The sequence below is a fragment of the Tetrao urogallus genome (assembly GCF_951394365.1).
Source record: "Tetrao urogallus genome assembly, chromosome: 13".
Taxonomy (NCBI): domain Eukaryota; kingdom Metazoa; phylum Chordata; class Aves; order Galliformes; family Phasianidae; genus Tetrao; species Tetrao urogallus.
Window position 1 is genome coordinate 14,998,129 of NC_136826.1, and position 26,996 is coordinate 15,025,124.

At 49.8% G+C, this 26,996-nt stretch overlaps 1 protein-coding gene across 1 annotated transcript; it reads right to left on the reverse strand.

Annotated features, from left to right (window-relative positions):
* Nucleotides 1-11,715: 11,715 nt before the first annotated feature.
* Nucleotides 11,716-26,962, reverse strand: SLC9A6 (solute carrier family 9 member A6; the record flags this gene model as incomplete). The annotated part of the gene is given in 18 exon segments (XM_079541836.1): nucleotides 11,716-11,991; nucleotides 12,408-12,513; nucleotides 13,047-13,126; nucleotides 14,077-14,107; nucleotides 14,227-14,380; nucleotides 14,572-14,683; nucleotides 16,221-16,334; nucleotides 16,547-16,635; nucleotides 16,832-16,932; nucleotides 17,150-17,305; nucleotides 19,243-19,348; nucleotides 20,993-21,105; nucleotides 21,896-21,972; nucleotides 22,584-22,661; nucleotides 22,996-23,195; nucleotides 26,314-26,730; nucleotides 26,733-26,783; nucleotides 26,884-26,962. Coding segments are annotated over 18 exon segments (2,340 nt in total).
* Between the last annotated feature and the right edge of the window lie 34 nt (nucleotides 26,963-26,996).

Below are 26,996 nucleotides of genomic sequence, written 5' to 3' on the forward strand. Positions count from 1 at the left end.
GCACAAGCCTTGAAATCCAAAGACCTGTGGAACGCAGGATGCTGAAACACTCCCTGCTCAGCGAGGATGCTCGAGAAGAGTGAGACAGAGGCATGTGCTTACTGGCAGCTGGAGAGCCTGGAGCTGGGAAGGGATGGAGCACACTCCCCTTGCAGCTGTGCTGTGGGCAGGACGTGGGAGAGCTTCGGTCCAGGGCTGAGCCTCCAGCCCCTGGCTGGACAGCTGCTGCTTCGACACTTATAGCAGGGAGGCGCGTTGCAAAAAATTAATCCAGCCAATAGCACCGGTCCTGCCCAGGGAGCAGCTGGAGGTGGGGGGAACAGCCTGCTCCTCCCAGGGCCTCTGCACCAGCACTTTTTGGGGAAAAACCCAACCAGCAATGGCATTTTGCCAGCATCGCTCCCCTGCAGCAGCAAAGCTGCTGGGACCATGGGATTCACCAGGCTGGGCAAAGTCCTATTACCCCACGGTGATTCCAGAGCTCTCCAGGCATAAAAAATGCAGCACCAAATCTTTGTATGGGGGGAGATTTGTTTTCAGACTCTCATTCTGTCCAAGCAACCCCCTCCCATATCTGAAACATCTCCTGCCATACCTTGTGTCACCATCAGGTACATAGATAGAGATTCAGGACAGAAAACAAACAGGAGGGATGTGCATCAAGGCAGCAGCCTGCAGGGAGGGGAGGAACACAGCCAGAAAAGCACAGCTCAAGTGATGCCAGAAGATGAGTATTTTCTTCAAAGACATGAGAAAAAGAACTATCAGGTAGCAAATCATTCTTGCATTTAAACACATTCGCCTGTTGAACCTGCACCAAAGTAGACAAATCTGACAGCCTTCATTCTATGTCTATCATATAGCATATGATATATATGTATGATATATAGCATATACTATGCTATAGCATAGTAGCAGCTAAACAACCAAACAACATGTCAGCATTTGCAGGATCAGACCTTAAATCTGAAGATTTAAAGCAACTGGTATACCTAACACAGAAGGACTTAAAGCACTCTTAATCTCATATGCATCAAAATAGCAGCTTAATTCTGCTTGGAATTAAACAGAAGATAATCTAGAGAGCATAGACAGCATATGACTAAAGTCAAGGAAGAAGCACTCCAGTTAGAATTGCAGATGATACAATATAGCGCTATAAAAGCCTCTGCCAAAGCTCTGTCCTGAGCAAGAATGCACTGCAAAAATGACACAATTCATTTCACAGAGTTGAGACAGCTCTGAGTGCTATCACCACTGCTTGGTGAGGAACATCGCTGGTTATTGGGCGCATTGATTTTTGGCAAACACAGTAAAACTTAAAAAAAAAAAAAAAAAAAAGGAATCCAATGTATCTCTGACTAGCTATCCAAACAAAATGAACTATGAAGCACTTCAAACTGAGTCGGCTGAATTACTCACCCAAAAGCTAACTGCTGGGAAACTTTATTTGGAAATAGCGGAGCTCATAAAGCTGCTTCAGGGCAGAGCAGCGCTGGAAGGAGCCCCAGGGAGCAGCAGGCTGCCCCAAGGCCACAGCAAAGGGCTTACCTGAGAGCAGGGAGCTCGTCCGGAATGGATGGTGTAGATCTCAGACATTGTAGATCTCCAGCCTGCTTTAATTCAATCTCTCAGCAGCTACAGAGTGAGGAATCTTCTATGTAATCAGGTCCCTTTTTGCACACCAAAAAAACCATTTTGAGGCACATCTGTGCAGAATGAGGGTCCTGCACCCCTTGGGTGGGCTTGGTTATCCTGATTTTCACTTGTCATGGCATCCCAAGACCAGAGCTAGCATCAGCACCAACAACAGCCACTCCATCTGTGGGGACAGGGCCATCACCGACACCTGTCCTCTACCAAACTGAGCCAGAACAACTCTCCAGGCCAGCACAGACATCCTGTCCTCACAGCTTGCAAAAACCCAGCAGCCATAGCCCAGGCAGCATCCAGCCATCTCCTGCCTCCTCCCTTCCTTCCCCTCACAGCTGCTCACTCCAGGTGGGGCAATTATCAGTTCCCCTCACTGACTCTCCCCAGGCAAACACCCTTTCTCAGAAGCAGCATTATTCTTTCCTTCAAAACATCCTGGAAAAGCCCTTTTTCCTTTGCAACACTGCAGCCTGAGGGAGGGCAGCCACGTGGGGGCTTGGCGCAAACACAGCCCCCTCATCCCACCAGTGCCTGAGAGCAGGAAACATTCCTCTGGTGGAAAAAGAGAAGGAACAAAGCAGGGAGAAGGCACAGCAGTCTCCATGCCTGCCATTTTGTGGTCCTGGGGACAACTCTGGCCAAGCTGGACCCACAACAGCTGAGCCTCACCTGCAGGCAGGCCTCAGCAACACGTCGCCAGGCAGGAGAAGTAATGGAAAAGCTGAAGTATTTCAGAGTCATTCCTCTCAGGGAGTAAGGAAGGGTGGGGCTTTGGGGATTTTGTAACGGTGTGGTTAAAGCGTCAGTGATGTAAACCCTTTTTCCATGGAGTTTAATGCGGAGACTGCTGGGCTGTCAGGCTCTGTGCCAGGTGCACCTCTGCAAAGCACAGGCGTTGGTCAAGCAGAAAGCAGAGCCTGTGGAGCAGCGTTCAGCCCTCCTTGCAGCCAGCAAACATCAACAGGAGGCGAGGGCTGTACGTTTCCACCTCTCCGGGGTGGACCAGCAGCCCAGCAAAGGCCCGTTCATGTGCTCATCTTCAAAAAAAACATTACCACAGCCTTGCTAGCTGGAGATGCTAAAGCAGTGCACTGCAGGCAGCAAACCCATCCAGGTGCAGCTTTGGGTTTGTTTGATTTTTCTCAGCAGGTGATAAACTGCTAAGCAGAGGGCCCCACTTTTTCTGCAAGTAAAACCCATCTTTGCATACAGTGTAATTCTTCCTGTTGCTGTGGTTTGGGCATTGTACATATGCACACACTACAGATAGGGGTTACATTGCTGCCAATGGGCATCAATGGACCCTTTTCCATCAGCAGCTGTGCCGCCAGCAAAGGATGTAGGAGGAGGTTCTGAGCGCGGCAGGCAGGCAGTAAGACAAGAAGAGGGCTGTGGCTGCTGCCACCCTACTCCGCTTTCCACCCTTTAATGTCTAAATACGTCTGTAGCACAGCCCTACAATGCCACCAGCAAACCTGGATCAAAAAAGAGTTTCAAAAGCTAGAAAATCACCTGCTGAAGGGCCGGTGCCAAAGAAGCCTGCGAGCAGTTACAGTGACCGTGTTATTCGAGGCATCACCACCACTCAGATTTTCCTGAGTGCCACCAGAACCTGCACTTTGAGAGAGGATCTCACTAAGGATTGTTCCCACCTTCAAAAAGCAGCTGTGGGGAGGGTTCAGCTGTCAGGTGAAGAGGGGTGGCCGTGTCAGCCTGCACGCTGGCCTTCGGCAGGGGCCAAAACGCTTCTCCCGGTACATGGAAAATCGCAAAGGTGACTCCCATTTATAAAGGATGATGCACCAGAGCCCTGCAGAAATGGACCCATCTGTTGGCTCCCCAGCTGCATTCTGAAAAGGCAATGCTGACAAAGGTTTCCAGCTCTCTTTCCAGCAACAATATAAGTTTTCAAGGAATGCTGGCAGCATAGGCGGGCATTTATCTGCAGCCTGCGGGGGGCTGTTAAACACATCAGATTCTCTGCCAAGGGCAGGGCTGGAGGCTTTGTGCTGCGTTGTTGTTGGAGCTCAGCGTTTCCAGCCACATTCACGTGCCGTGCTTTGTTTGCTCTGCTGCTGGATGTGGAAGCCAAGGGGCAGCAGCACGTGGGTGTGCGCCTATGGGGCACGCTACCCCTGTGAATGGGCACACAACTGCTCTCCCCTCCCCATGCTGAGGTCTCCTTCGGTCTCAGGGCTTGTGTAAACCTTTCCTGACCCTTGCAGTCTGCAGCACGGGGAATAGTCTGGGCAAACAACTTTCCTCGAGCAGAACTACTGCTGTGACTGAAATTTTTCAGCCATCCTCCACTGAAGTCAAATCAGTTTCCATTGACTTCCACAGCTGCTGGGTCACCGTTTGCTTAAATGTTTCCAGACTTTGGCCCTGCAGCGAACATCTTCAGCTGATATCCCTCAAATATTTTAGTATTTGCATAAGCAAACCAGATAACATCTGTGACAAGGTGTGGTTCTTCTTCGTCGTTATCAGTTATTGCTATTGAGTGGATATATATCCACCCATATATCAAAGTTACCCTGTGCTTATCAAACAAAGGGTGCTGGCAGCAATGAGGCAAACTGATAGCAGTACAAGGTTTTACTTCTAACGTAGCAATGGGGTTTGCAGACGTATCTCTTATTGCCACCTCAAACATCCTTAGTTTCATCTTGCTGTCCATAATTCCCCTAACTGTGTTCTTTTTGTATGTTGTGAGTCTCAGTGTGACATTCATGTTCTGAAAGATGGCTTCTGGATATCAGATCAAAATTAAGTCCTTTTATTAATTTTAGCTTTTGATCTTAGTCTCATAAAATAATAATAATAATAATAATAATAATAATATTTCAAGGAACCCACAGACTAACGTCAGTAAAGTAAGTGTTTAAGTGGCAGAGGGTTTTTTCAAAGCACAACAAATTTTGTTTTGCTTGAGTCTGCAGCTAAAATCAAATCAATCAGCAAGCTGAGGATCATGAAAACACACACACAGCTCGGTTAGTTCATTGAGATGCCCATGAGAAATGATAGGTACAGCATGGGCTGGGGTTTACAGCTCAGGGAACTCAAACAGAATTCCTCATCCTGCTACAAGTGCCTCATTCCATCTTGGCTGTCACGAACCCTCTGTCCCCTGGGCACTACCTGCCTGGCTCTGGTACAGGCAGACCCACTCATGCCCAATGCATGCAGTCCCTGCTTTGTGGCTGCCTTCACCCTGTCTGCACGAGCTTTTTTACCTTCTCTCTCAGTTCAATTTCCCCTTTTCTGAAGAAGCTTTGATTAAAGCTATAAGGCTATTTATTGAAGGTTTAATCCCTAATAATAAGGTTTCTGGGGTCTTCATTCCCTGTCTCACAATTGGACAGTGTTCCCATAAACTGTCTGCTTCGTGTTTGCTTCATAGTCAGGAAAAAGTCCATCTCTGAGCACTTTACAAAGGCTTTGTTTTGCGAGCAACAACAACAAAAAAAGAAATAGTCATGGGAAAATTACAAACTCCTTGGCACTAAGGAAATTATGAATGCAATTTCCTGAGCTTCATGTGCTGGAGGAGCTGCAGCAGATAGCGATCAGGCAGCTTTCTCTACCAAAAGGTTTCAGCCACAACACCAGGCTGGGATCTGCCTGTGCTGGACTTCTGCTTTCCTTCCATTTCAGCAGGGATTTGCAGTGATTTAGATCACAAAGGGAGCACGGGTGTGTTTTCTGTGGTTTTAAACCAAGTTTTGTGGGAATCAGCTTTTATGCCAAAATGAGAGCTCTCTTCTTAGCTGAATTCTGCTGAAGAAAAGTGATTCAGAGATGGTTTGAAATCAAAGCTGAAGGAAACCCAAGAGAGAGCTCAGATATATGCATGGATATAGAGAAACTGTCCTCCTGCCACTTTCATACTGAAATAAATACCTTCAGTAAAAACAGATTGAGATTTTTCCTTTCAGCAGCTCAAGCAAGGGAACAGAAGAATGAACTGAACCAACAGTGGGGAAAAATATTTGGCAGTAGGCACGGTGGATCTGAGGAAGAACGTGAGAGGTATGCTGAGGCCGTTTAGATTTTGTCAGATGAGCAGCACCCTGCAGCAAGGAGCCATCTGCACACGGCAGAGGCTGGAGCAGACACTGACCTCATAATGTGCTGCACAGAAATACCTTCTCCCCACACACAGAGGGTCTGGGGGGAAAAATGCTGCTAGAACAACATTTAGGGACTCATCAGTACCTCATATCACCCTTCCCAAGGCTTCTGGCGCTTGGTGAGTGCAGGGCTGATGCTGGGATGTTGCCCTGCAGCTTGAGCCAGCCTTTGCCCTGTGCTCTGCTGCCTGGGAGCAGCTCTGCAGCAATGCCCCTGGCTCCTGCAAAGAGGTCTGTGCCCTTTGAGCAAGGCTGTGAGTGTCCCTGGCAACTCAGAGCCACAAACACGGAGTGGTCAGAGCCAAGAGGGACCAGCCAAACTTGAAACCTGGTAACTGTGGTGTAAATATTTACACGCTGCGCCTTGCCTTGGCTCATTATGCTACATCAGGAGCACGGCCAGCCACAGAAGTCCAGGTATTAACTGTCCCATTTGTTGTGGTCCAGGACTTCCAGCCAGACTGTGATCCCACCGCCTTGATGTCTCATGTCAGCCCCGGAAAGCCGCAGGTGCTCCTCACACTCCTCTTCCCAACCCAAGGTTGCTCCAGTCTTAGCAGATCTACACCATTTGATTTGTCCCACTGCTCCCCACGCGATCCGATCTTGCAGCCCAGCCTGCTCTGTGCTGCTGCTAACACAGCTACTCCAATGCATTTGGAAGAACTGCTGGCTAGAGAAGCTCTGGGATGATCATCTTTTTCCAGGGAATGTTTTACTCAACCCCTACACCCTTGTCACGAGTGCCATCAGTCTATTATCAGCTCTGTCATCGCAGCACAGGCTGATTCCAGCTGAAGCTACGCATTGCTGGTGGGAGCTGAGTTTAGGCATGCGACTGTGCCAAACGGTGCTGGCATCTCTCTAGTGGGACAATAGCACTGAGCATTTTAAGGCAGCTGGCCCAGAGCTAAGGCATTTTATTGACAGCAAATATCTCTGCAGCAAAGCTCCAGCTGGCAAACCAGTTCAGGAAAAGCAGGAACCAAGTCACAGGGGAATTCATTTGCCTTCTGTAACAACTGGGACATTCTCACGTGAGCAGCAGGCACAACCATGAGATCCCACGGTGGAAAATGTGACCTTGTGCATTTGCAGTTTTGTATCTCTTTACCTGATGCTCACACCTGCTCATCCAGAGTCATCCAGGCTCCAGCGCTGCCTTGGTGTTGCACCTTGAAAGCAAACAGCAACGCACATAGTGACCTCAGACCACTCAACCTTAGCTAAATGGCTCCAAAGCTAAAAAACATAGCAAGTCTGTTGTTCCCCTTGTAGCCCTGGGAGCTTGGAAAGCAGATTTAGCCATCCATCATCACAGAGCAGCACTTCAGGATGCTGAAGGAACTCGGCTACCCTTCAGGTTATGCTTATAGAGCTACTAAGCAGAAAGGACTCATTCTGGCATGTCCCCTCCACACTGGAGGGGCAAGGAAAGTGCAGCAGATACATTCCAGGTGAAGAATATGCCTACAATTGGGGAGGTGTGGCTGTCCTCTAATTGTCTCTAATTAGCCCATCCTAAATCAGAGACATTAGCTGGGTACCTGCAGCCATGTTTTAGGTGTACTCAGAGGAGAGAGAAGGTGAGGGCAAGTATTCCTACTGCAGTCTCAGACTGAGTACATTTACGTTGTGAAGTGCTTTGATGTTCAGTGGTTGGTATCCTCCTGCTCACAAAGTGTCCTCTGCACCATGGTGCACAGCTCTGCTGGAGGGTGCTAACCTTGCTGCTGCTGGGAGAAGAGCAGGCACCATGCAGAGAGCCGATGGCTGTAGTTTGTACACTTTTTATCTTTGTCTGCATTCTTGGCAGCTTATGCATACAGGAAAGGGAGTGACGTTCACACATACCCTTAGAAGTATCTATGACTGCACTATTCAGCTGAACACACGGGGTTAGGGATCACAGCCTTATACGGGCTCCTCAGGGCCAGAGAACTGCTGGCGCCTCTGGTGGGAGGACAGATGGTGGAACTGCCTGTGAAAGGACAATTAAGAGAGATCAAATCCTTTTGTGTTTATGTATGTCTAAATATTTGACAATAAATCCAAAGCTCTGCTACATGGGAGTCCTAAACCTCAGAGAGTTTTCTACGGAGCTGACTGTCAGCAAGGAGCTGCTTCTCCATTTCCTCACCACTTGCCTTTTCTTCAACCACAGATGGCTGAGGATGCTTGGAGCTCAGTACTGGAGGAACAGGCAGCGTAGGTCTGTGAGCCTTATGACCAGCAGCACGCTGGAGATGGACAGTTGCTGCCCTTTGCAATATTGCCATCTAGAGGGCCCAGCGAGGACAGGAGATCCTTGCATGCCACCATGAGGTAAGGAAAGAAATTCCAAAGTTTATTCTTTTTTTTTTTGGTAGTTTTGCCTTACACGAAGACTTTCTCAGCATGGCATGGAAGTGGCGAGCCAAGCACACAGCACTCAGGCATGAGAATACAGCACTGCTCTGAACACAGGCCTGTGGTTTGTTTGAGGCTGTAGATAGAGTGTTGGCCAATTCCCAGTGCTTGATTGATCCCATGTGAGTATTGCGGCTTGGCGCAAAGCTGCCCATGACCTCTCCAATTAATTTAACTAATAGAACGGGGGCTGCTCAGCAGTTCTGTGCACCTACCTGCAGTGCAAGTCTATGCTGGGATCTGTCTCTCCCTTCCTCCATAGCAGCACCTGTGCAGTGCTGCCCCTTTTACAGACACTCAGCCCCAGTGCCTGTGCTGCAAAACAGCTCCAATGAATGCAGCCATGTGCACTGGGGAGCGCTGGTGTGCTGGAGAGCATTCAGCAACGGTGAGCCCCATCGTTCCCTATTTCAACACAGCCGATTAATTGTAAGGGGTGTGCTGCACTTCTCTGGAGGGTTTGTGAGGATAAGGAGATGCCAAAAGGCATTTGTTTGATCACTAAACTGTGTCCTTGCACAGAAAGTTCCCCTGTTCTGCTGGCACAATTGAGTAGCCTTGCTATCTTTTACATGACCCAGAATGGATTGACATAGGCTTGGAGCAGCAAGCCCTGTACATCCACAAAGAGGTCCAAGAAGGTAAAGCAGCACCTCTTCTCTTTGCTACAGGTTTATTTCTGTGTGAATTAAGGAAACAATACGCACAATTCCAGAAAAAAAAGATATTTTATAGGCCCAGAATCCTTCTTTCACAGTACAACGCAACAGTAAAGGATTTAGTCAGTGTAAACAGAAGGTCCAATAGTGATCATCAGCTATCACAGATCAGCTGCACAAACACCACAGCTACAGGGTTAATGCCATTACCACACAAGTTGACAGTACCTGTACAAACCATAACTTCACCTACAGTGCTTTTTCCTGTGCAAAAACCATGACAATTCAATTCACAGAAGGAGGTCACCTCCCCTAAATTTTTGTGTGAGATGTAAACTTCCTCCTCGGAGTTGTCCTATTTGGCAAAGGGCCTTGGGGCTCAGGATACCTCTTCCCAGCCCCTGCAGCACACAGAGCAGTACAGCTCCACCTCCCAACCCAGCACTCATGAGCTCCGTGCTGCAGACCAGAGAAGGGAATCAGGTGAGGATTAGATGAGTCATTTATTGCATCACCCCCAAACTGCAGCATACATCCATTCTTTCAATAAGTTTTGGTGAAATAGTCCTGGTTATATGATGTACGGATAACAGCAGTTCATAGGTACCCCATACAATCATCATTTGTTATTAATTTTTTATATGTACTAATTGAGCCGTGACTGCCATCAAAAGCTGAGGCTTACTGTAATCTGTTGGCAAGTTTGAAGAAAGTGGATAAATGATTCAAGTGGGAGAGTGAGAGGAGGAAAAGGATGCCACCAAGGCTGTGGCATGGGCTGCAGCTCTGCACCTCAGCCAGGATGACAGGAGGGAGCCCTGCAGCACCCACAGGCTTCTGCTGCACAGAGCCCAGCGCCCGCACCGCCGGTTGAATTCATTGTCCGACCACACAGGAAAAAGCAAGAGGTGGTTATTTATCACACCTCTTCAAAAAGGCAAAACGAACACAAAGGATGGAGGAGTGATGTAGTAAACCTAAAGTCAACACGTACCTACTTTATTTTATTTTATTTTAATCATTTGTTTTTCCAAACACACGGAGTTAAGTTACAGATGCCATATAAAATGCACACTTTATGGAATTCCTGCATAGCAGGAAACAAAGAGCCTAGCGCTAATCCAACAGCTACGTTAACAGCGGGACTGCCACTCACTGGTGCAAGGAAGATTCCCTACCTAAATAGAAAGAGAGCACACCCCCCTTCTAGAGGAGTCCTATGGCAACACATATACATCTTGTTCAGAAGGAAAAAGAAAGCATTTTCTTGGAGATAAACTGCCAAAATAATTGGTTTCGCATCCATAAATTTAAGGCAATGTTACTTAGACCTGAGAAAATGAAAAGAAATATATATTTGAATTTATTTACTCACCCATAAATACACACTCAGAATTTCAGTGTCTCCTGTCTCCTCCAACTCTCAGGTGCCACTGGGGAAAACAGCCATAGGGAAACTGCTCTGAGGTCTCAGGGTCGGATCCTATGAGATGCAGAGTTCATTCCAAGGAAAGCAGCTGGGAGCTGGGAGGGCACACCCTCCCCTGGCGCCATCAAATACTCTCTTTTTAAACACCTCTGTCTGAGACCTCTGGAGTGGGTAAACTCCAGAACAGGCCACAGTGCACTGATAACCCTGAAAGGTTTGTAGAGCAAAACTGCAGCTAAAGCAGACAATAAAACATTGAATTTCCGTGCTTTCCTCCATTGAAGAAGGAAAAGAAGGATGTCAGGGTTAATAATTTCACTGCACCTTTATAGCCTTTCCTGTAACTACAGCTCAAATCCTGTAACACTAGTGTGAAATCACAAACTGTTCTGCACTCTTCCTTGGGGAAAAAAAAAATAAAATAATAATAAGAAGAAAATCAACTGGCAAACATTGCTCGTTAAATGGTAAAAGACGTGAGAGAGATCAGGTGGGGATTACAGACACACAGCATGCTAATGCTAAGGAGTTATTAAACAAAGTGCAATGATTTCGACCATACAGGAGGACGGACAGATGGACAACTCCCTTCAGTACCACTCAGGTGCTGAGTGCCCCTGGGGAAGCACGGAGGCACTGTGTCAGCCTGCAGCCATCAGGACTGGCCACACTCTGGTCCAGCACATCCACGGCTTCAGCAGAGATTTGCTTGCACAAAGACACAGTCGCTTCCCAAATGTGAAGTCTGGTCACCAATTCAGGGTTTGTTGGCTGCTTCTAGAAAGCTGCTGAAAGGCAGAGTCGGCCCTATAACCTGTGCACACCCTGTGTAGCTTCTGCAGGACCAGCTCATTCTCCAGCACAACTCACCCCTCCATCAAGCTGTTAGTCTGGGGGGGTCTGCCATCAGCTCTGGACAGAGCTGTAGGGTCACTAAAAGCAGAAAATCTCCAGCTCCCTGCTCAGGTTCCCAGACAGCCAATGAGAGCCTGCAGTCTGTTGTTCTGCTGCCATATCAAGCACAACTATCCAAAGATCAGAGGCAAAAACTAACCCTCATCTGAGCAGAAAGCAACTCCTGCTGCTGGCCAGCACCTCCCGCGTTCAGAGGAGGGGCAGGGAGTCAGCTCCTTTACTTACCTAGCTGGGAACAAAACCCTTCATCAAATCACACATTACAGAAGCTCGCTGTGTGCAATAGGCTCAATGCTAAAACGGTTCCACCCTACACAGTGCAGTCAACACAGTTTTTAACTTAAAATTGCAGCTTGTTCTTTACAAGTGCTTGGCAGAGAATATTTATATTCTTCTGACACCATATAAATAATATTTATACAGCTTAAACATTTTGAGACATGCATTAGACTTTAGGTAGTACACATTTCTTGATCATATATGCAAACATTACTGTCAATTAAACCAAGCAGCCTTACGCTGGGCCGTGCCTTGCGCTATCCAGGATGCTTGATGGCGGCTCCGAATCGTCCATGGGAAGGACCAGGCGTGTTCCCCGGATCACAAGTTCATGGTCCCCAAAAGCCAGCTCTCGATCAAGAGCATCCTCAGAGCTGTTCCCCACGAAGCGCCGTGGCACGCTGCTGGACGTGACCGAGTCGGTGTTGACGGTGGAATCCCCGTAGGTCAGACTGATGTCCCCATCGTTCAAAATGAGGTCGGAGTCATCGTCCTTCAGCTGCTCCTGGTTCTGGGCAACGAAAAGAGGCAAAGCGCTGTTTAATGTTTCTCAAACAGCTGTCGTAGAATACCCCGTGTTGGAAGGGATGCATAAAGATCGTTGAGTCCAACTCCAACAGGATCACCCAAAATTCATGCTGCTGAATGAGCACAGGCGCTGCACCGCAGCCTTTCCTACACTGTGGAAAAAACTGAACTTCCCTGCTGATAAAACCTGAGAAAGGACACCCAAGCTTCATGCAGCCATGAACTCTCACCCACACATCGTGCGACCCTCCATGGCCGAACAGTCAGCTGAAAGAGCAACACGCTCATGGGACTCAGCCCACGTATCTGACTTCCTCCTTGGCACCCAAAGGCTGCAGAGGAACACAAGCACATCAAACCCCACTGACTCCACCAAAGAGGGGGCACCACCGGACTCACCTCGTAGGCCTGAGGGCTCGTCAGGCAGCGGGCTATGGGCCCACAGCAGCCTGGCAGTGTGGTGGTGAGGGGAGGGCCGCTGTGTGTCAGCAGAGGCTTCAAGTAGCTGCAGGGAGGGGTAAGGAAGAACAAGGAACACGAGAGGAGCACAGCAGTGTCAAGGAGTCAGGAGTGGATGCAGCAGCGGGGCTTGGTGTCTGGGGGAAATCAGAGGAAGGAAAGAAACACAAATCCCTGAAACCATAAAACTGAAAGGGATAAGCAACCTGAGTGCAACCAACAAAAGGGATACGAGTGGATCAGGGCACTGCAAGAGGATTTGCAGCATCCCTTGTCCCACCATCCTGCACCTCTCAGCCTGGCATATGTTAGCTCATGGCAAAGCATTTGAGACAGAGGAGAGACACTGATCCAGCAGGAGGGCTATGAAAGGGTATGTCCCTTGCCTCCCTGCCCTCCTGCCCTGGGGAACAGGCACCAGAGACCTTTGGAGACCTTCTGGGTTTCCAGGCTGGGAACACAGCTTTGGACTGAGCCAGCACTGTGCTAAATGGCCATGGGACAGGGAAGTGAGTGCTGGCTCATCTGCAAAGCTGGCATGGGGGATTTGGCACAGCCCCAAACACAACTCAAGGATACTTGTGATCAAAGTTGTACCACATGCGGAACAGCCAGGCGCTTTCTGCCTTTGTGCTCCTCCTCTCACTCTCTGGGACGCCCTGTGAGAGAGCAAAATGTTATCAGTAGAAGAGCAAAATGCTGATTCTGTGGAATGCAGGAGAACACCTTCCTAGCAGAGAGCTTAGGGTGCAGTGAGCACGTGGACATCACTCACAGCCTCAGGGAGATTTTCTGCTGGGGCTTTCCAGCTTCTGCCCCTAAAGATTAGTGCCCCACAGCCAGCAATGTGCCCAGACATCACACTTAATGGCAGCTGACAGGGCCAGCCTCTTTCCAATCTCCCTTGAGGTTTAATATGCAAATAATCATGTGCCACGGGCACTCAGTGCTTCCTTTTAGTTGGAGAAAAACACAAAACTGTTTGGAAGGGCCTATGAATACAATTACACATTTCACAGCAATTTGGCTTTCAGATTCCAGCTGCCTTTTTCTTTAGGAGATGAGCAACCCAGCCAGAGGCACTGAATGAAACAAGCCCCCAGGATGCAGAGCCCACCCTGAAATCAGCCAGAGGCACAGCCACAGCATGGCCAGGCTGCAGCACTCATTTCACTGCCACCAGTGGTCCCTGCTCAGCCACGTGGCTGCTCCCAGCACACAGAGGCACGGCAAGCCTGGAGATGCTACATGAAATGGGGCAATGAATGGCACTTCTGTCCTGCATGGGATGCTGGGATGGCAGAGAGCCTGTGTGTCATGCAGATTTTGATATTAACTTCAAAGAGAGAGACAAAATGTCTTGCAGCAATAACATGGACTGTCTAAACACTGCAACGAAACACTTCTGAGGCTTTCTTTCAAACTGAACAAAAAGAAAGCCCCATTACAACTCCAGAGGGCACAGAAAAGCAATGACTCCTACTGACTGCAAACTGCTGAAAATCCTCCCACAGCAAGAAGGGAGCAGAGCAAAGAGGAGCATTCCCAGGCTCCCAGGCACAATTCCTGCACCAAGGAGTGCAGAGCAAAGACCAAAAGCTGCACTCACCACGTTCTCCTGGTCCGCGTCCACACCGACCCTGAGGAGGAGAAAGCAAGCACAGGGTGAGCACAGGCAATGCCTGTGGGTGTGTGCTGCCTGCCATGGGGAAGGACGGGAGCTCTGCAGCTCCATGCCCACACTGGTGGCTGTACTCACCGGACATTCAGGCAGGACAGCATGGCTGTGGTGCCCCCACCGAAAACCCACACGGTAAAGAAAACGATGAGCAGCGTGGTGCTGAACATCATCTGCCTGGCATAGGTGGCCGTGTCACGGATGGCAAGGGCAAATGCCATGGCTCCTCGCAGCCCTGTGAGAGGAAGGGACAGTGGAGTAGCTATCAGGGACAGGGCTCCATCTCTACTGCAACGTAGCACCAACATTCCACTGCCCAGACCCCCCTGCTCCACCTGGTGAGTCCCACAGAGCCCTGGCCTGCCCAGCCCTGAGAGGTGGCTCGGGATGTGCAACGTGTTCAGAGAAAAGGATGCAATAACGTACCAGCAAACATCATCATATGCTGCAGATTTGTTCCAATCTTATTTCTCCTCCCCAAATTCAGTAAAAATGACAGTGGGTAAATATTGGCAGCTCTTCCTAGGAAGATAGCAAGCTGTGTTTGTACTTGTTAAGGAAACTGTTCTTCCTGTGTCTCCCATCGTATCCCACCTCTGCACACAGAGCCAATTCCTGGTGCCAAGCAGCAACACGAGGAGCTCTGAAAACACCAGTCCTTGAGATGCAAAGACAACAGCCCAGCTCAGTGTGGGAAAAGCATGCTATGCCTCACCAAAGTGAACCACACACAGCAGATCAGGAATATCACACAGAGACAAATATAAATAAACAAGGGAAATGAGGAGAGGGCAGGTTTGACAAGAGAGAAGAGGAAAAACACCACTTCTCACTGCACATTCTCCTGTGCTGTGCTCCTTTTCCACCACAAAGATTACTTGTCCTTTGCAAAGCTCAGGTTTTCACAGCTTCCACAACCCCTGCCATTCCTCAGCACACCACACAGCTCGGCTTGAAGCTATAAGCAAAGCCTCATTCCCAAAGATTATTCAGCAAAATGAAAGCAGCAGCAGCTGAGAAGGAAAAAAAAATACCCTAATGCTGTTTCCATAGCCTGTAAGATACAAAGAAGAACAGCCCCTTCATACTGCTTTTCTCTTTGAAGCCGTATGTTTTAATACCAATGCCCAGATGGCAAAACTAATCTTGCAGCCACCAGAATTCAGTGCAGCCTCAAATAATATGTAAAATGCTCCCAGCTTTTATGTTCTTTCCTGAACACCATGAATTTGCATCAGAGATGTATTTCGTATTCTTTCACACGAATGAGCCACTTCAACACTGAGCCAGTTCCTACTAAGAGACAGAGCACATAATTTCAATCTGAGCACCCAAATGAATTTCTGTGTCCTTCACTCCCTTTACCCCAAAGCAACTTTTCAAAAGCTAAGTGGGGGGAAATTCAGCAAATCCCACTGGAAACTCACAGGTCAGCAGTGGTGAAGATAACATTTATTCATCTGTATAAACGTGCTTCACTGCAGGCAAAGAGTGAAAATAATTCTGCACATCTGCAATGGCTTCTGTGACATGAACAAAATTCCTTCTGATTCTCACTTTTCTGAGACATAGCAGGGCTGGTTGTGTGTCCCCCCTAGCATCAGCCAGTAGAAGGGAAAATCCTTTCTCACTGCATCACTCAGAAGCATCTCCTATAGTTTCACTATGCTATTTTAACAAAAAGATGCTTTTTTCAGGGTTAACCAAAGAGAATAGCACAGAACAAAGGAAACAAACTGCTGCATCAGGAGGTGACTATCTGCAATGCCACTCCTGTGCCATGCTGCCACTCCTGTGCCATATGATGATGAGGCATCATATTCACATCCAGCCCTGAGCCCCTGCAGCAGCCAATGAATGGCCCTTGGAAGCAGGCAAGACAGTAAAAAAGAAGCTGGGAAAACACTGTCATAAAATAACCAGCAGCAGCAGAATTACACAGGAGAAACCCTCTTTTAAAAATAAAGCTAGGCTGAGTGGGGGAAAAAAATGCATCCGTATGAAAAACCACAAACTAGGAATGAGGAACCTCTCTTTTTTTCTTATTCATTAAAAAAAAAAAAAGCAAAGGATACAAAAGCCCCCACCACGAAGGTAGGGTTAAAGATGTGGTTCTGGAAGGTGAACAGTGCAAGTCCCATGTAGGAGAAGATGAAGTTTTCTGCCAAGAAATTCAGAAGTTCGAACAACTGCAAGAAAAAAAAATAAAAATTGAAAGGGAGTTAAACATAGATTTAACAAGAAGAATCTTAGCCCATCCATCACAGAACAAACGCTTCTGCAGAAGCAACCCTAGCAAAACACAGCTGCAAACTGGCAGATGCCCTTCACTCTGGCTAGAGAGAAGCAGAGAATACTGAACTGCAGATTCAGAGGATGAAGGGGGCTCGGGGGCTCTCACCTGCTTAGTTCTGTGCTGGGACTCTGTAGATAAGTTGTTATAGGTGTAATGGGCTTGCGTGATCCCGCAGAAGAGTACAGCCACCACACCTGGGGAGCACAGCATTGCGTTAGACTCCTGGCCACAAAAAGGGAGCTAAGCTGCACCCCAGCAGCATGGGGTTCAATGCAATAATGCTAAAACCCAGAGCAATTAAACCTGTGGAAGCAGAGGAGAGCCCTCTGCAAGAAGCAAAACCCAGTGGCATCCCTACAGATTTCTATCCCAGGTGGAGCTGGAGCTTACCTGTAAAGCCACACGCTTCGGCCAGCAGGAAGGTGCTCCAGGACATCAAGAAGAACAGGCCAGTCTCCAGCAGTGGGAACTCCCGCAGCTTGGTGAACTTGGTGACGTTGCAGATGGTTAAGGACAACTCAGAGAGCAACTGTAGGTGAAAGGGTGTGCACTCTGTGTGTCACAGCAGCACTGCATCACCTGCCCCCACAAAGGCCATGGTGCTGCCTTTCATTCATAGGCAATCATGAAACACCGAGTCTGGGCGAAACGCAGCACAGCGAAAGAGGAAGCTGTTATGAAAAAGCTCGGGGGGAAGAAAAAGAACACAAAGAAAAGGATATTAAAGCTGTCACAACTCCAGTAGCTGCTCCCATTGCAAAGGATCCACTGAATATCCCCAGGAAGATCCCAATGGACTTGAACATTGCCATGACATCAAACGTGTGGCTGTTGTCACCCGCCGGCTGGTAAGCAACAATTGAGCTGAAAGAGGGGAGAGAAGCACACACAAGAACAAAACACTCCTTAGTCTGCTTATCAAAATGCTATGACTGCTGCAAACTGTGAGCGTGAGAAAACAGAGCAGCGGGGAGGGAGCAAACTGCCCCTGGCCCACTTGGGCTGCCCTTCACTCCCAGCCCCACTCCTGCAGCCCAGCTGCCCCAGGGAGGCTCTGCATTTGCTCCTTCCGGAGCATCAGAGCAAAGCCCATCTCTTGCACATCTGCAAATGCATTCGCTAGGCAACAGTTCATTATTTACAATGGCAGTGTGGGGGCCTGGCATCAGCTCCCCATAAAGCCAGACCCTCTGGGAACACAGAGCATTTAAGTGGGAAGCCAGCACTTCTCTGCCGACACCGCAGAAGCAGCTGATGCAAATATCCCATGGAGAACTGCAAGTTCCTCAGCTTTACTGCATTTAGCATGCACTGTGTTTATGCTGCACTGCTCTGGGTGCTGAAGTGCAACCTCACAGGGCAGCAGGGTGAATGGGGCTGGTTCACAACCAGCTTTCTTTCAGGTCCACGTGTTGAGAACATTAACTCCTGGTTAGCCGTCCCCTGGCTGCCTCTTGGACACGACCTTTGGGCAGTTGCTGTTTAACCTCCTGAGTTATGCTGGAATGGAAAGTTACTGTCACCCACACTTCCTCCAGCTTTCCCCCAAATAACAGACCAACATTTTTCTGCAACACAAAGGATAAGCCAACACTTTCCAACTTGTAACGGGTCCCTTCCCTTGCTAAATTTCCTGCTTTTCATAAATTTTAATTCTTCTGCATCATCTTTTATAGCGTAAGCCACAGGTTTCGTTTCTTTCATCCACCTTCTACTTCCCACTCACCACCATGGCCTCATTCTGTGGCTTCGTTGTTTTGTGTGGGTTTTTTTTAAATCCCAGTTGGTTTCCCCCTGTTTGGATGTAGGTTGGGCACTTGACCCTTTTGCAGCCTTCCTCCTGGTTTTGTTTTTGGCACCACTAATAAAACACCATTGCCCACGCCTTTTGGGAGCCGTGCTTCAGCCACTGTGAAATCCCCTTTGGGAGAAGCAAACTGCAGCCCAGCACCAAACTGCACACCATTTTTCAGTTCTGGGTTCAGTTCCCTTTACAGCCAGGTTCCCTGCCACAATGCACCTCTTTGCAGGGCAGGAGTGATGCAAACAGTTCCAGAAATGCTCGATTTAGTAAATGCAAATCAGTATGGAGCTCACAGTGCTGCCTCCACGTCAGTAAAACCCACGCAAGCAGCGTGACAAATATTCCAGAAATGTTTTCTGCATTAGTCGTAGCTATAAGTTAACCTGTCACAACTGCAGGCACGATGTATTTCCAGATAGGCTCCCATGTTGACAACACAAAGGCAATGCGGATAAAATATGTCCCACATGCAGAGGACATAAAATATTAAAGAATATTATAAAACACTCTTTAGAAAGGCAGCCACTTTCTGGTGCAGGTGCTCAGCACAGGATCCAGCAATGCCCTCTTCTTGAGGCACGCACAGTGAGCAGAGAAAGCAGACAGCTGCTTTAGCATCTATTCCCACCCAAACCAACACAGCATTTGTGGGTGGGGGGCCAGCAGGAGCAGACATTGAGCAAAGGGCTTCAGTGGGATCCTGTAGCTGGCATAGAGATGCAGTGCTTTTGGCACGTCAGAGAGGCTGGGTCAGCAGGCCATCAGAGAGCACAACATCGTGCAGCAAGACACTGTAACTCCAACCCACACTCCCCAGTAGTGTCTTCAAGGAGGAGAGTGATCAGAAGGTCACTACAGCTTCTGGGGACACTTAATAGGAAATTCTGGACTGGGCAGCACTGATGCTCCTGTTTTACAGGAGTGAGGCCTGGTGGCTCCCCACAGTGCCCAACATGTAAGGTACAAAACAATTAAAAGTAAAAACAGACGAACTTACGAAGACAGCACTATGGCAACGGCATCATTGAGGACGCTTTCGCCAAAGAGAAGGGCATACAGCTCAACATCAACCTGGAGTTCATGGAATATGGCAAGAACAGTCACTGACAAATAGAAAAATAGAGAGACATTCAAAAAGGTGCCGTCAGTTTGGTGTCAAAGACAAAAGGTTCCTTTTAGAAAGCTGCCTTCTGTACTTCCAGAGGCACCAGCTGCCCCCCTGTGCTCTTCCTGTCTTCCTTCTGTTCTTTATGACACAGATTTGTCTTATGATTGACCTTCCCATCCTTTTAGGAAGACGCATCCTGGGCATCAGGTCTGCATTCTGAAGCAGAGAGCAGAGTCTGCTGCCACGGGCTGCTAACTCTAGCCAGCTTCTTGGGGTCACCTTTCCAACAATGGATGTGGCTCTGAGCAGCCTGGTCTGGTGGTTGGCAATCCTGCACACAGCAGGGGGATTGAAACTAGATGATCATTGTGGTCCTTTTCAACACAGGCCATTCTATGATTCTATGATATACCAGTAAGATAAATACATTAGAATTGAGAATATTCAGGGACTCCCTCTTGCACACTGATGGGGATTTAACCCCTATGCTCTTTTTTCACCCATGAAATCTTGCTTCTACTTTCAAGCTTGAAGAAGGGACGTCTCACCAACAGCTCTGCATCATCTCTAAGCATTACCTAAAGAGGCTGCCCATCTGCCATAGGGATTCCCCACACACCCACAGGGTGCTCTCCCCATTGCAGGCACTCCAGTTCCCCAGGAACAGAGGAGGCTCAGCCTCAGGGGGACACGCTTGGAGAAGCTGGGAAATCACGTCAGCTAGATTTTTTAATAAAACTATCAGGAGTAATAGTCACATATACATACACACACACTCCTTAATTTGTCTTCAAAAATGGAAATGACTGATGAGATAAGCAGGTAACAGCCAAATTCATCAGAAATGACAGCCACTAGCACCTGTTTCAGAAGGGCAGAAGATTTGGCTTACCCAGGCCTGCAGCCCTTCCCTCTCATGTAAAACTGACCAGTATCTGCATTTAGAGCTCCCAGAGCTACTGCAACTCCACTGCACCTTTCCCAAATGCAGCAGCCAGGCTGACTCCAGAACTGATCAACAAAGGGCTGGAGGAAGAAGAAGCCCTTCCATGGCCCTGCTTTTTTAGAGGAAACTGGAATGTGCAAACAAACAGCTGCCATGTAAAAGCAACCATCAGTCACGTGAGGTTCAGCTGGACAAGGTGTGGTTTTCTTAGTTTTCATTTACAAATTGCTTCAGCAGACCAAGTTGTCACTACTACCCTCAGTACTGCTCATGAAGATCAATTTTCTGTTAGATTAGCCACTTCCAAAATCCCATCCAAACAGAGGCTGAAGGCATTTGGTTTTATTAAGGTTGAACTAAAACCTCCTGCACAGTATTGTTCTGCATTCGCTAATTGTGCAGGATGTCAGAAGCAGACAGCAGAAGCAGACACCTGTCCCAATGGACCCAGAAGAGGTGAAAGAGAGACTGGGTTTCACAGCAGACCAAGACTAAGAAAAGCAGAATTTTTGAAAGTATATTACACACAACTGGAAGGAAACAAAAGGGAAGAAATCTGACCGCTGAGAGCGCTGCAAATAAACCTAACTTCAAAATTCAGAAAATGGGAAACTGCACAGGTTTCAGATCTCTCCTTTCTTCCCCTCTTCCCCAAACGCAGGCAAAACAAGGGAAAAAGAGCACCTAACATACCTGGGTCAGTAGCTGATACAATGGCCCCGAAGAGGAGGCAGTCGGTGAAGTAGAAGTCTCCCCCGAGCTGCCCGGTGACCTTCATCAGCGCGACACAGCCATACAGGACCGAGCTGCGGGAGCAGAAGAGGCCACTGCTCAGATCTGCAGAGCAAAGAGTTCCCCAGAATCTGCCAAAGTAACCCCCCAAAGTTGTCCAAGGATAGGAACACTGAAGAGCTGCGTTGCATGAACTCAGTCTGATGCAACACCGGGGTCCCAAAGCAGAGTGCAGAACTGGAATCCAAAGCACCGGCAGCACAGCACCAAAGTAACAGCACTGGGAGGAGATGGCAGTGAAACTCCCCTGCTGACAACATGGCCACAAAGAGCAGCAGGCAGGGAAATGGGATGGGCCATGGCAACACCTCTGGGTCTGCTTCACAGACTTCACGCCAACACATTTCAGTGGGACAGCCTTGGCCTCACTATAAAACATCCCAAACTTCCAGCTAGGAAGAGATAATGCAGGCACTGAGCTTGGCTGAATCCCCTGGATCTCCAGTGGAAAACACCGTACATCCACGTATTGCTATTCAGAACAGGAATTATCTAGCTCCTTCTGTGCACATAGACAAATAGTTAGAAACACAATCTGTGTTTGCCAGGCATCTGTCTCCAGCAAGTAAGGGCAGGACGCACCTTTATGATTCTGCTCTCCACTCGTGTGTCTCATGCTTGCTAGGACTGCACTTTCAATAATTTCAAGTTAGCACCTGTTTTTCCACCTGCTGGCTGCACGTATGGATGTTCTGTATGAGGTGCAAAGGAAGCACTGCGTACAAAGAAGCCTGCCTGACCTCCCAGCCCCAGTCCACACACAGCTCACAGCCTCCCCAGCACTGCCCGGCCTCAGCTGCTCACCCAATCACCAGGCAGGAAATCGCAGTGCCAAGAAAAGCGTACGCCAGAATCGATCCCAAGTTCCTGAAGAAGTGCCTCTAGAAGGAAAAAAAAATGAAAGAAAATGAATGACACCTCACTAACAATTTATTTCAAGCTGTGCCAATGGAGAGATACCCACTGCAGCCTGTGTCCGCTGCAAATACCACGAGCTGCATGAGCACAGCAGCACGGTGTGCAGCCAGAGCAGCACAGCTGGTGCAGCATTAATAAACATGAGGATATTTTCCTGTACCAATGTATTTAATAAGGTGCTGCTCCGAGCCTTGGGAACTGATTTCCTAATGCAGCATGAGTTCTCCTTCCTTCTCCCGCAAGCTAAACAGGATCGTTTTCCTCTCCCTCTCCATTTCAGAGCTTTCTAAAACCTTCCCTCCTCCAAAGTGTTTCAGAAGTTGGAATGGCTGGAATGGCCCAGCTCACATCCAAACCCCTGCACAAATCCGTGCTGCCAACAGCTGAAGTCACCAACTCTTCCTGGGGCAAGAATGAGACCCACAACCCTGCATCCCACCATCCTATGTGCACTGGGAACACTGCACTCAATTCCACAGCTGTGGCTGCTAAGCAAGCTTCAAAGTACTCTCAAGTATAAAAAATGCTCTGGTGGCAGAGGAGCTGAAAACGTGGGCATTGTAAAGGCACATACCCTCTTTAAGCTGTAGCCTGCATAAAATATAATTGGAGGAAGCAAAATGTTGAAAAACACCTCAGGATCAAAAGTCACCTGTAAAACAAACATACACAAAAAAACAGTAGAATGGTTTGTTAAGCTTCTGCAAGACAAAAAAGAAGGAAGAATGAGCTATGAGATACCCTGTACTCCCACAAGGTGGGCATAGAGGTGTCAGGGATCTTTCAGACCCACAGCCCAAAGCAGCTCAAGTTAAGATCAGCTGCAACCACAGCTTCATTACATTGCATGTTAGCTAACAATGCATGGAACCAAAGCAAATACTGATTAAAACAATCACTTGATCCAGCGGACACAGGGTTTCTGTATTTGCACAAACCCACTGGAACTGGTGAGGAGCACCCCATCCCTTTGCCAGCACCCTTACCTTCCTCAGCATCTCATTGTCCTGGACATTGTTGAGCTCGTGGGCGCTGATTTCCCCCTTCAGAGTGTACTCATAGAACTTCCCGCTGACGTTCACCAGCAGTGTGGCAGGGCTGGTCTGCACCTGGCAGCTCAGAGTCACGTTGTTGACATCACTGGGGACGTGGATGCCGTAGCGCAGGACCACACCAACCAGGACACCTGGGGAGAGATGCACAAAGGGCCGGGGATGGACGCTGTGAGCATTTGAAGGTGAAGACCTGATAGGACATGTAACACCAGCAGAGAAATACAATTGGCAGGGGATTTAAAAAGACACCAGGAGCTGTTGTGAATGCTTTGAGGACAGTAAGCATCTTTCTGTCCCAGGCCAGAGTGAAGGGGTGCTCACAGACACTGGCCAGAACAGCACGGATGGTTTGGGGTCACTTTTTGTGCCATCAATTCCTTCACTCCAAACCAGCTGAGTCATTCTATGAACTTCTACAAAAACTCCTCCTTCCACAAAACAATGGGAATAGCTCCCTTCTTCCCCACACAGCGAGACCGTACCCACCAGGCAGTGGAGCCACGCCGCCACCTCCTGCACCAGGGAGCTTCCCAGCAGCAATCCCTGCTGCAGTAACTCAGGTAACATTTGGGGCCAATCACTGTGCTCTGCTCAGTGCCCTGCAAGCTTTGTCTCCACACCACCAGCATCAACCTAAGGGTGAGCCAACGCTGCCTGCTGGGGTCCAGTGGGGTGGATTTACAAGTCAGCAGTTCATACGGCACTCCTCGTTTGCAGCACAGCTCGTTAGCTGCACGCCAAGGTCTTGCATCCAGATTGATGGCATTTGCCAGCATGAGCTCCTCCAGCTCCCCCTCTCAGGCACAGTGCACTGAACACACTCCCAGCACTGCCTCCTGACAGCCACAGGCTGTGAGCATGGGATGTCCCATGGACTCTTCCCACTTGGCCTTCTGCACAAAAAAGTTTGGAAACTCCTTGATTCAGGCAGCACAGCCAGAAACTCCTGTGGCAGCTGTCTGTCTCCTCAGCTGGAATCCCACCCAGGGACACCAGGACTCGTGGCTTTGAAATGAGATGCCCTGCTCAGGGGAAGGAGGGAGAGGTTTTGGTGGTGGCTGGGAATTCAGGAAGGATCCTGACCCACCCACCTCTCGCCTCTTAATCCCTGTCCCAAACAGGGGCTACATCTGATAGTGGTGCTCATCCTCACCAGCTCACTTACTCACGCAGCTGTTCCCAGCCCCGCATGCCAGCCAAACCCCAGCTCTGGCCAGCAACAGGAGAAGGAAGGGAATGGGAATGCTCTGGAGCCAACCTTCCCTGCTCACCTCCCATGTAAGGGAGCTGCCCAAAGGCTCCTGGCACAAACCTGACCCAGACGGCCCAACTTGTCAGACACCAGCACCAGCCCTGGGCTAAGCAGACCAAGCCCAGCATGTCCTCTTCTTTCTGATGGTCTCTTAGGAAATACCTTAAAAACCTCTGGCATTTGAAGGGCTGTCCTAGCAGCAATCTGTGAGCCACCCACCGGTATCAACATGGGACAAAAGTGAGAACCTGACACCAGGAAGCTGCAAGCAGCGAGGAGCTACAGGCAAGGCCGGAGAATTCATGGAGCTCTTCTATGCAAAGTACGACTTCATTTTCATTGCATTTATCCCAACTTCATTAAAAAGAAGAAAAGCCCACAGGCTTTTTTTTTTTTTTTTTTTTTTTCCAGGTGCTGTTGAATATATCTCAGTTAAGATTTAAAATACAGGCTAACAGATTATGGCAGCAGCACCAGGAAGCCAACGGCACACATTAATCTGGGCACTAAAAGGAAAGAAAAATGCAGTGAGCACCCAAAAGCACCGTGCCAACACCCAGCTGGGATGAATGCAGGGGCCAAGAGGGAACCAGTACAAGGAAACTGAACTTCTGGAGAAGCTTCGGCACATCCCCGCCAGCCCCCGAGCCGAAATAAAACGAGACTGCTCATTTAATTGGCCTAAATGCTGAGTACCTGGGGTGTGGGAACCTAATTTTAAACACTGAAATGAAGCCTAGGGGCTGCTGAGCACCTACTGTCTATCCCAGTGAAATAACTCCAGCTCCTGAACACCAGCCCTGAGCCAACAGTGTAATTTGTAAGGTATAAATCCACCCGAAGCAACAGCTTACAACTCAGGGTGAGAACACAGACACCAGGGAGTTGTGAAGTAAGTCAGCACGAAAGATGCATGCAAAAGTTCTGTTCTTGGGCTTTTTTTTTTTCCAACTAGAAAAAGACAAGCTTTTACAAACTGCTCCTCTACCCAGATGTGAGTTGTGCAGCCCTCCTGCTGCAGCACTTCCACGTCTTCTACTGATCTCCTCTGGGCTGAAAGCATCACAGGAGTTGGGTATGGCCAAGCTGAAGCCGCTGATTTTGTTCCCAGCAGCTTTGAGGTTGTTGCTGCAGAACAGCAGGTTCCCACCAAAACCATGTCCCTGTTCTGACCCGAGGTACAGAGCACAAAAAGTAGTGAGAAGTTGGGATTTTCTGCCTGGTCATACAGGAGATGTTACTTTTTTTTGCCAACACCTCCCTCAGTGCAGCCTGTGAAAGAGTCGATGGAAAAGATGCGTTTTAGAAACCGAGATGATGAGGTTCATCCTCTGAGAGCACAGTGCAACCAGGAGGTGACAACCAGGGCCTGCGGGGATGGGTGAGCAGGGATGGGTGAGCGCAGGCACCGCGTGCCTCCCCACAGCTTTCTGAAGGACGCTTGCAGCTGAACCGTGGGGCAGCAGGAGGAGAGGAACACAGCGGGCCACCACCCTCACAGCAGGGCTTCCTTCCACGGGCAGCTCAGCCACGACCAAGCTGCACAAACGACAAAGCTGCACAACACCCGGGGTGGGCGGCACGAAGGGAAGTGGATTCCAACACCCACCACAAGACGCCTTTCCTATGCTACGCTCATCGCTCCTGCCTGGATAAGGCTCCGTGCCCGCGTTAATCATTCCCCCGGCACAACGCCCAGCCAAGGGCCGCTCGGCCTTCAAACCGCACCGCACGATCCCGGCACACCCGGGTTTCCACCTGCACACCCGGGGCACGAGGAGGACCAACTGCGGCAGCAGCCCGTGCCCGGGGCTCCAGCACAGCCCGTAGCTGGGCACGGGGCGGGCCACGCCGCGCCCCCCGGCCCGCGCCCCCCGCAGGCTCCGCCCGCACCCCGCCGCCACCGGGATGAAGGCGAGAAGGCGCGGATCGGGGCGCCGCCCCCGGGGGTGCGCGGGGTGCCGGCGGGATGGGACGGCCGTGCCCGCGCCCCTCACCGTAGATCATGGCGAGCCCGGTCTCGTGGAGGAAGCGGGCGCGGCGGTGCTTGAAGAGCCAGATGGTGAGGATGGTGAGGGTGAGCAGGAGGATGAAGACCAGCAGGTTGGCGCTGTCCTGCCGGTGGCTTTCCTCCGCCGCTTTCTCCGACACGATCTCCTCCTCCAGAGCCCCGGGTCGTCCCGCCGCCGCCGCCGCCCCGAGCCATAGCCCCGCCGCCAGCACCGGACCCGAGCCCGGCCACCGCCGCGGCCCCGCCATCGCCCCGGCACGGCGCGGCCCGGCCCCGCCGCCAGCAGGAAGCGGCGCTGGGCGCAGGCGCGGGGCGGGGACGGCGGTGCCGGGAGCCCGGATAGGGGCGGAGACCGCGGGGCCGAAGTTTGGAGCCGGGGTGGGGGTGAGGATGCGGTGCTGCGCGGTCGGGGCCGCAAAGCGATCGTTTGCGAGGTGGGCGAGAGGAGAAAAAGCCCTCAAAGCGAGGACGAGCAGCGAGCGGGGCTGCGGCGCGGGGAGGGGTGCGGGACTGCCCCGCCCACAACCCTTTAGGCCACGCCCACTACCGTACATACCGCTCTCCACAAACCAGCAGGCCACGCCCACCAGCCTCCCGTCCCGACCCCCCGTGGCCCCGCCCGCCCGTGACGCCATCACCCCGCGCCCGGTAGGGGCGCCCCTGGCGGCG